Source organism: Austrofundulus limnaeus, unplaced genomic scaffold, assembly GCF_001266775.1.
Source record: "Austrofundulus limnaeus strain Quisiro unplaced genomic scaffold, Austrofundulus_limnaeus-1.0 Scaffold0, whole genome shotgun sequence".
Taxonomy (NCBI): domain Eukaryota; kingdom Metazoa; phylum Chordata; class Actinopteri; order Cyprinodontiformes; family Rivulidae; genus Austrofundulus; species Austrofundulus limnaeus.
Window position 1 is genome coordinate 4243528 of NW_013952402.1, and position 10427 is coordinate 4253954.

Consider the following 10427-nt stretch of genomic DNA (forward strand, 5'->3'; position numbering starts at 1 on the left):
GTATTTAATTTGAAGTATTGTCACATTAGTATGTTTTTTAGATTAATCAGTTAATCAAACATCTATTTGATAAAATTATGTTTTCTTCCATTTTTAAAATGTAGTTATTGAATRTATAATATACTTGATAATTAATGTTATTTTGAATGTTGATGATAAAAACAGGGATGACTTTAACCTTGGTTACATTGCTTCTTTTTATAAAACCTGTTTGGTTTATCAGGACCACATTTGTCCAAAGATAATTCTAATATTTTTCAGTCTGTCTTTCATTGAATCTCCTGAATCCCCCTTTTTTTTAGTTATTTTTGCTTCTCTGCGACCTTTTATCAGGTAATTTAATTAGTTTGTAAGATGATCCACCAGGTGCTTTTTCCATCTTTTTATAGTGAGCATTAAAACATTTAAAGAGTCTGTGTGGAGTTCATCGACATCACTTAGTTGATGTTTCCTCCACCAACAGACTCTAAAAATGTTAGCTAATTTTTACAAACACTCATGAAGATATATTATATCTCTTGCTTTATTTTCCAAAATTCTTTGAAATGCCTCCTTCTTTTTTTTCTACGCACCAAACACCAGGCCGGTTCTCAGAGAAAGTTTCGATACTTTCAACAAATCTGTATTATATCATAATATTCCACACAGGCTGTTCGCTTGGCGTAAGTAAGCAAAGTAACTGGAGCAAAGTAACATAAATATTTATATTTTAATAACCTTGCTCGGGTCAAAACGGTCCCAAATGCCAAGACGTCTTAAGTTCCTGGGCCAGATTCTAATCTAGTCCATCAGTTTTCTGGGGATCTCACATTCATGGAAGCCTTATTTAAACTGACTCCTGTATATACAGAGTAAACATCATGAAATCCCTGAGTGTTTGCTAACAGGACAAAGGGGGGGCCTTGCATGACTCAAAGTGGATCTCCGAGTATAAACAGTGTTAGGTGGGCCCGAACAGACACTGTCTCGCAGAACTATCCCGACACAGAGCAGTCCTTCTAAATCACAACACAATTAGGTTCTGTCAGAGGAAGTGACGTTCACAAGTTGTTTTCACAAACGGCAAAGTTTAACAAACCAAACTTTGGCTTAATGTGATCTYGGTTGGGATAACAGGATCTGCGCTGACGCCTCACCGTTCACATCACCCTGGACAATTAACATTACATCACTTTCAGGTCAGAGATTGTGCATTTTTCTGCACAAGGTTTGCACAGGACTGTATTTAGATCCCAAGGTTTTACAGCAGATACGAACACATTCGAAAATAAGGCTTCGTTTATTTTACTTTTCCCTCCAGGTTAAGCCTGCTTTCCCTCATTATGATTCTAAAACGAAGCATGTGTTAATGTTCGTCTAAWTCTGCAATTATGCACGTGGCCAACAGTATAGTGAGTAACATTATACACCGAGTGGTCCAGGTGTTAACTAGTCTGCTTTGACTCYGGCCTGTCAGAAGCCTGTTCAAAGTGAACCACATGAGAGGACAGGCCAAACATTTCTGCCTCTCACTTAAAAGCAGGAGCCTGTTTCACATGAGTGGAACTTAAAACAAAAATATAATTCAATCTAAATGCTTCCAACGAACGCGTCTCCCGTGTTTCCAGCCTGCACTTTCATGAAACGTCAGTGCAGATGTCGGACACAGGCCTCGGGACAAACTCGAGATAAAAAGCAGAGGATTGTAGCAGCGGCCTCCCTATCSAGTGCTTATCTGTGGATCAGCTGACTCGAAGCCATGTGTGGCTCGCGTTTAGCCCTTCTGGGCCAAAGCTGAGGTCTGGAGCTCGAGCCCACCAGCCGCCGCCTCACACAGTGACAAAGACACCACTACAAAGGCTCGCTCCAGCTGCTTCCACATCTGCGGCGGGAGAATGTAGCAGTTTAGTTCATGTGTGCAAGAGTGAGCGAGTGCACCAAAAAGCAYCAACTGACTGTAGAAAACTTTTGCGAAAGGATGCTGCAAGATGCTGACAGTTTGTATTTATGACACRAAGGCTTATCTGCTTCTCTCTGTGCTCCCGTGCAAATATAAATCACCTCTTTTTGTCTCTTTGTTTCTTTTTCTTCCTCTATGTGCTGCAGATCCGTCTGCGGAGGCTGTGTCTGGTCACATAACATTGAGAAAGATGGAGACTTAACACAGTTTAGTATTTGCAGGTGTTTATTATCTGTGTAAACCTTTTTTTTAAAAACAAAAATAACGTAGACACACTTTACATATTAAAATAAGACTCTCATAAGGAAATATGAACATCTCTACATAAAATATAAACACATTCAGAGGCAAATAACAGAACTGTTGGGTTCAGATGACTAAATTTCTAGGGGAAAAAACATCTTGAAATAAATTGGTCAAAACATTATAAAAGTACAAAATAAAGCTGCACCTTGTACCATAGACCAAACATTATTGTTTTGTAGCACAATATCTGTATTCAATGAATACATTCCGAGAAATATTTAGACATTATTTTAGCATCCAAATAACCTAAATCTAACAAAACTGGGATTTTTCAGTAAAAACARAGCTCAAGGTAAAGTATTTTATCATATAAATTAGGTGTATGCTGAATATCAAGCTTAAATCTCTTTATACTTTTATGTACATTATCTAAAAATATATATATGGTATTAAATCTGTACAAAAATGTAAAATATATAATATATATTCCATACAAAAGAAAAGTAGCAGCAAATGAAGATCAGACAGAGAAAGTATAAAAGGTATGTTAAAAATACACCTTGTAAAAAAACAGAATACAACTTTTTAACTGTAAGGGTAAAACAAGGTGTGGACACGGAAAGTTTGTAATAATCATCAGCTTTCGCTGAAAAATGAGCTTAAGGATCATCATGACTGTTATCCTCTGCAGGTGAACTGAAACACACACAAAAATACAAAACAACAAACGCACATTCTCAACACGAGCCCTTTGATACAACAAGGGAGGAAAAATATTCTCTCAGCCGTTCAGCTTCGAGGCTGAACAGACATCAGTAGCTTTAAACGTTTATACACAAACACACAGAGTAATTCAAGCAGGAACACACAATCACATTTTAAAATGTTTTTTTTTTTTATCATGGTCTGATAAAAAAGTTCGTAAAATACAATAAATTTTCAAAGTTGGAAACATTTCATTGGTATTAATGAGATTTAACAGGAATTTACCAGAATAAACCTTGAATTTAATCTGTAAAGGGTTGGCTCTTAACAGTAATTTTAAACATAGTTGGGGGAAATTATATTTTAGCACAATCTTGACTGCTGTACCTGCAATAAGAGYTATAGAAATGTTCACAATCTGTTTGTTCTCTAAAAGTTTTGTGATCCATAATGACGCAGTGGTGTCATCGTTATGTGTTAAATTAGGCTAATAAATGAGTAACTTTCATCAAAATGTGTGTTGATCTCATTATTTGACTACGACAAAGTTTGTTTAAATTGTCCTAAATTTTCAAGTGATTCTTTTTTTTTATAAATTCCTTAATGACCATGAAAACTTTCTAATTCAAAGTGTTCAAAAACTCCCCCTACTTCAAAACTTTCCATTCAGTTTTAGAGCATTTCAGCGAAAAATGGCAACAAAAGCCCAAAAATATGCAGGCAAATACTCTGTTTTGTTTTCTTGATTTTGTGTTTCGCTAACCACTAAACACAAATGTCATCAATACACTCCCAGAATTAATCAGGTTCACATAAGTCTTGTAGCTTTTGAGGAATTGCTGGTAAAATAAAAATAACAATAACAAAAAAAAGTGTTCAGCAGTGCGGCTCTCCCGTATGCATCACAGAAAAATCTTTCTTTGAATAAAAGTGAAAACTGCAGATGTTCTTAAATATTACAAAAATCCTAAAAGGCTGATATTTACCCAGAAGAGTCGTGGTGTCCATGTGATAAGTCACACAAAAAAAGTCATCAACATCCTTTCTTCTTCTTGCCTTTTTTTTAACAGTCAACAGGACGGGTGGTTCTGTGATTTAAAAAGTTGCTGTTATCTCCGGCAGGCGTACGCATTAATGTTTTTGATGACATAAAAGCCGATGGTCATCGGGGGCATGGCTATCGTCCGACCAGCCCTCAAAGTTTTAGGCTTCAGCTCCGGGAATGTCTCGCTGTCCGGCATGAGCAACTTCTCGCCGTTCAGCTCGACGTGTCTGCGAAGCAAAGACAAGATATCAAAAGATTAGGATTGTTATATTATTTCACAAGACTCAGTACAATTCCAACAGAGAGAAATACGAATGTGGGAGGGATTTCCTCAATGTTCTGCTGCTGTTTTGTGATATGCAATGCTACAATGTGAGTATGTAAGTGAGGCATATGAGGATGGAAAAATCATAATAATTATGTCAGTTGTCCACTTGAGGGCGCTGCTACGACAATCTTGTAAATAAAACATCTGAACTAAACAGTGGTGAAAACAACTAAAACCTGCCTTGAATAAACTTCAACTTTATTTCAAATAAAAGATATTTGATGTTATCATATATTGCTGCTTTTTGAAAGAAGAAAATGATTAGGCTGATAATAGAATTTTAAAAATATATCTACTTTTTTATCAATAAATGCATATGCCAATAATCATATACAGTGTTTTAAACATTCAAAAGCAAAAAGGCAAATGTGACATTGAATATGATGTGAAACATTCCAGTTTGAATTTTGTTTTAAAGAGTGGTTGGAAACTTTCATTTAAAAATAGTTTTAAACTTAAATCTACTAAACATATAAGCTATTTTTTATGTTTTTAAAAAATAATAAATTTTTTCCCAGAAAAATCAACATTTGTAGTCTTGTTGGTGCTACTAATTCCATTTACTCTAACTTATTCTTTGTACCTTTAGTTTTAAATCCAGGGAAGAAATTAGTAAAGTTTTTGTATCACATTGTGATTAATGTATTAAGTTTTTAGAAATGGAAAACCTAACTTTTATATATGAGCAGTGGACACGTGTAAAATCTAAATACTGTAATATAAATTCCAGAAGTTTAACAGCAACACACTTATTTTTCAGTATGCTTCTCTCTTTATCCATATAAGGTACATGCATGTCAATCATCAATTACTTTCATCTGCAACATTACTTGAAATATGTCTTTGCTGCAAACAAAGCTAAATAAAAAGAAAACAAACCTTTTTCACGTGTACCGCTTTTACTGACTTTGTAAAGTTTATGACATTAGGAGAATAAAATCCAGTTGTCTGAAGGATTTTTACAAGAACCAAATTCATTCACATAAAATTATGGTAATAAGTAAGTTGTTAGTCTAAAAATGCATTACGCGGTCGTGTAAACATTTTAAAAAAATCTCACWAAAGTTTTTTAGACATCTGGTGTTGTTAAATCAATCAGTGAAGTCTCATGAGCAGCCTGTGGTAAAGGCGGCCACTTAAAGACAGATAATGGGACATCGTTAGCTCTCTCGCCTTTTAATTGCCTTGCAATCCTGTTCCAACACCTAAAACATCCTTCATCATTATGCTGTTATTGAGGGTTTATGCCTAAGCCTCTATTAAGGCTGCATGCAGGTATCGTATAACAAAAACAGACACACAAACCCACAGAGGTGAGTCATTAGGTTGTTATTACAGGATGTCAGGCTTAAGTCAAAGTCAGAATAACAGGCCAGGTGCTTCAAGCAGAGAGAACCAGACTCAAACCATAAAGCTTTTATTTTAAGGAAATGGAGATTAAATGACCATAAAGTTTAAAAACATTATAGATAAAAAAGATGAAAAAAGCACTAAAAAGGTGAAATGGAGGGAATAGCAATTCAAATGTGCAATATAGATAATTTGTTCAATGAATTAAGAGTCACATAGTTCAGTTGAACAACAAAATTATCCTATAAATAATCTGAATGAGACCAAACTGAATTTTGTGAGGTACTCTGTGTTAAAAAATATTTCAGGTTTCTATAAAGCCCCACAATAAACACAACTAATAAATAKCTAGCCTTCACAGATTAGGATAGACATAGAAACAAACAAACAAAAAACTTCTTTAGTACCGAGTCTGGTTTTAGAAGTGAGTTTTACTGGTTTGGATGTATAAAGGCAGCGAGCAGCGTGAGCTCAAAGTGTGTATTTGCATGTTTTGTGGTGCGGCATTCACACAACATGCCGGCTCAGCATAAATGGCTCACTGTGGTCTTTAAAGTAAATTAATTTGATTCCACGCAGCCCTCTAAAAGGCCTGTGTTTAACACTCTATAAAGGTGGGCCCAATAAAGCTGTTTATGAAATTCTTCTTCCCATCCCAGTCTGTTTCAGTTCACTGCACACAATAATTACTTTTGATAATTATAATGTAAAACTCATCATTAGTGCTTAGTAATTTGGTGTTTGAGGTTTTCAAATAAATGTAAAAAAATAGGGCAGAGAAAAAAAACACCCCAACCTGGCTTTGAGTCCATCCTTGCCGTGGGGTTGCAGCAGGTACTGGTGGACAGTCTTGTTCCGTAACGTTCCCGCCAACTTGATTTTTTTTCTCGACCGATGCAGGTTGATTATGTAGATTGTTATGGACCCCCTCACATAGTTATGGCTAATGTCACAAAGAAAAGAAAAAAAAAACATTACTTTAACATTCAAAGATCTATCAGGGAACGAGCCAAAAAAGATCCTCTCCACATCTGTTCCTGGGGATTTATTATATATTAGAATGTCACGATGAATAAAATACTTTATAATTAAAGATGAGCACAAAGACGAGGATGTCTTTGATCGTTTTAGCACACGTAGCGATAGGATAAAACCACAGCTCATTTATCTAGTCTGGATCAAAAGGCTTTCAGAATGCTCAGAATGTAAATTAAAGCACACTAAGGGTAGGAGATCCACTAAGCTGCGAGTTGAATTTTATGAGGTCCTATAACTTATATGCATTTAGCATGAAGCACATTTTATTTGCGACGTGTTTAATGTTTAAAAAACTAAAAAAAGCACAGTATTAAAATTTTTTAACCTGCTTTTGTCTGGTCTAGGGTCAGATGAAGGGGTTTAACAGAAAGGGCAACAAATCTTGAGTTACTCACTCAACAGTGCTTAAGTCCTTCTCCAAAGAGCAAAGCACTTGGGACACAACTTGATAGGAATATTAGCTGAAGGTAAATAACTAAGTAAGACAGATAAGACAAACATGATAAAATTTAATATGAGCCAAGATAYGAGGGGAAAGACAACACAGCTGTAGTGAAAACCACATGTCAGCCACGGTGTTCAGGGTCAAGGCTAAATAGTCTGGTAGATCACCCCACTCCCCCACTCCAACCCAGTTATGACCCCTGAAAATCTCATATCCTAACAGCAGACTTGTTTCTTTTTTGGTTTAATGTTTATCTTTCTTTGGGCGCAGGGTGAGATATTTATTCCATTATGCTGCAAGGCAGCAACGATTCAATATATTTTCCAGGAGACAGAAAATAATGTACTGTTGTTGGGATTGGAAAGCGTCTGGCTCTGGGCTAAGCGCTTTGTTTTTGAGAAATCTGGATCGAGGTTGCGAGTCATCCATCCAATGGTTAGATGGAGGAATCGATAATGACCTCTCGGGCCTTTCAAATGAAGAGGTTCTCAGAGACCCAAACCAGAAACATAAACTTATTCTCATGTTTGATGTTAGAGCACCAGCAGAAAGTCTGAAAATAAAAAAAATAAAAACTACTGCAAACCACTAAAAGGGGGTAAAAGTGCAGTGAAAGTCAAACATCTAAATAGTAGTGAGCTTTCAAACCATCAACAGCCATGGACATATTTACAGAACTATCAAACCACCAAGACTATAAAGTTTTGTCCACTTATGGGTTGTGTATATAAGTAAAGTAATATTGGCAGCTGAACTGAGTCTGAAGTTTAGCTCCAGCTTGTGGCATCTTTTCCCTCTCAGATTTATCAGGTGAGTGAACTCGCTGAAAACTTCCACGAGTGAAAACTCGCTGAAAACCGTCAAATATCTTCACCACGTTATCGTTCATCCATCTGTGCATTGCTCTATTTTTTTTTCCAAGAGATGCTCCACCTGCAAACGAGCCCCGTCTAAAGATAAGGCCGTAAGTCTAGCCCGGTGCTGACAGCCGCTGGTCTGGGTTAAATGATAACCTTGAACAGACCATGGTGGCACTCATCTCCTCCGGGCACAGACTGCCTTATTGTCGCTCCCCCCCTCAAATATCCCCCTCCAGCCAATCCGAGACGGGATAAAGGCCTCGCACGCCTTTCAGCGGCTCTTTGACGACAGGGAGACAGAACCCACACACCTGATAAGTGATACCCGTTAAGTTTTATAGGCTCTGAGCTGTGAATGAGCGGGTGTCCACGAGCTGCTTATTTATGGGAAGCCAAAAGGGATGACGAGGGATTTTGTTCTTTCCCACCAGACAATGAGCCTCGGGTATTTTCACAAAGACTCCAAAAGCTCTGCTTTGTATCCAGACCTTCAAGGACATCCCAAAAGCTTTGCAGCTTTTTCCTGAAATGTCCCAGTTTTCAAACAAAATCTCATAAACTTGACGACGGTACGTACTTGTCGTAGCTGGTACAGTGTGCGTAGATGCGTAGCTTGTCCCGTATGACTCGCCCTGGTTGTGGCTTCCTCTGCAGCCCAGCCACACGGACAGCTAAGACCCTGGGACCAACCAGACGCTTGAAGACCAGGGAGAACCAGTAATCCTGTAGCAGAATCAAAGAAAAAATAAAACACAAAATGAGCCTGTGTTTCAAACAGCATGGTAAGGTTTTCTCATCAGACGAGATTAAAATATGTAAAGATACAAACAAAATAAAGGGGTGTACACACTGACTAAAAAGCCTACTTCTATAATGAAACWATAAAGCAGAATTTTAACAAACATCTGCTTTTATTGCAAATGTAAAACTCATGTTTTTGTTATTTTATATTAACACTAAAATGTTTTTTTGAAAATAACTGCTTTAGACAAAGACGTTTTAATAAAAGTTGTGCACCTCCAGGATTAAAAGAAAAGCAATATTAGAAAACTAACAAAGCTCGTCTTTGGGGGTAAAAACCAGAAGGTCAAGACCAAATATACACGTGGCGTTCAAATAGATCTCCACAGAACCTAACCCCGACCTGTTTAAAATCGACAAGTCCTAAAAAGGAAGATTTTTTTCTTTTGTTTTCACCAAATATTATGCTACAGCAGAAATTGTTGTTTTCTGTTATCATTGTTAAATGGTTGACCATACCGAGCTACACTACAGACTACACAGACTCAACACCTCTCTCCAAGAGACCCAGAACAACATGTGCTCCTCAGGAAGTTCCCATGCAATCCTGCATATGGCAACATTTAAGAGCTTCTTTTTTTTTTCCACACAGACTTTAACTTAATTTGCTGCCAAGGCATTGAAGAAGCACAGCACAGTATAGAGCGCCATACTGCTGGGTAAAGCCAGGGGGATGGATGGATGAATATATGGTCAAAACTATGATCCGTTATAGTAAGCAGAATAAGCAAAATAGGTCCACAATGGTTTTAAAATACTAAATTTCTAAGCACAACCATTCACAAAAGGCCAATAGATTTATTTTAATTTACAGCGGMGCTAAATTAAGGAAAAGACACAAATAGGCTTGACATGCTGCTAAATCTTTTTGAGAAATCGTCTCCACAGTTCCAAATTTCCGGTCTGACTTTTTGCCTGTTTTTTTTGTTTTATTGCCTGCTGTCTCACTGTCTGCCCCAGAACCTTCTTTCCAAGATAGACAAAATGAGAAACATCAACTGCAGAAACAGACATTCGTTAAAGATCCAAACAAAATACTATAAATAAAACTGAAAAGACAGGTGGGCACAACTAAAGCCGTGATAAAACAGGACAGAAAAAAAAACATACAGCTGCTCAGATTCATAAAATATAACATAAGATATTAACAATATGTTAAAAAAAAGTGAAGTTATTCGTTTTGTTACTGATCAAACAATAAGGTTCCAGTGTTTAATTCTAAATATGTGAGGCATTTAAGGGTTAATAGTTATTTTTTGGTTTGTAAACTTAAAAAGAAGTAAGGTGTCATGATTTATCCAAGAGCAAATCTACTAAAAATTGGAAACGCACACAAAAAAAAGACATATTGGAGAATATAAAAATATTTTGACACCAACTATTAGGGCTGGGCAATATGGCTGAAAATGCATCATAATATATATGGGATATTGATAATCACTGATTAGTTTTTTTACCTATTGTGAGATTGATTTGATTTATTTATTTAACAGGAAAAGATTATTAAAAATCAAGCCTGACTCAGCATAATTGCTGTTTTACAGCAGGTTCCTGTTCTGCAGCACATAAAACACTCAGAATTACAGCATCACAAACTCTAAAAGTGAAATGTTGGATTTACTTAACCATGTTATGTGACCTGGTTCCACTTAACTGAGTTGAGTAAATTC

At 36.6% G+C, this 10427-nt stretch overlaps 1 protein-coding gene across 1 annotated transcript in view; it reads right to left on the minus strand.

Annotated features, from left to right (window-relative positions):
* Positions 1-2146: 2146 nt before the first annotated feature.
* The window catches only part of hpse2 (heparanase 2), a 65063-nt gene continuing 56782 nt past the window's right edge, over positions 2147-10427 (minus strand). The window contains exons 10-12 of the mRNA XM_014023358.1: positions 8534-8679; positions 6410-6556; positions 2147-4162 (exon numbers count right to left, since the gene is read on the minus strand). Coding sequence (XP_013878812.1) covers positions 4000-4162; positions 6410-6556; positions 8534-8679 — 456 coding nt within the window. The 3' untranslated portion in view covers positions 2147-3999. The remainder of the gene's footprint in view (positions 4163-6409; positions 6557-8533; positions 8680-10427) is intronic.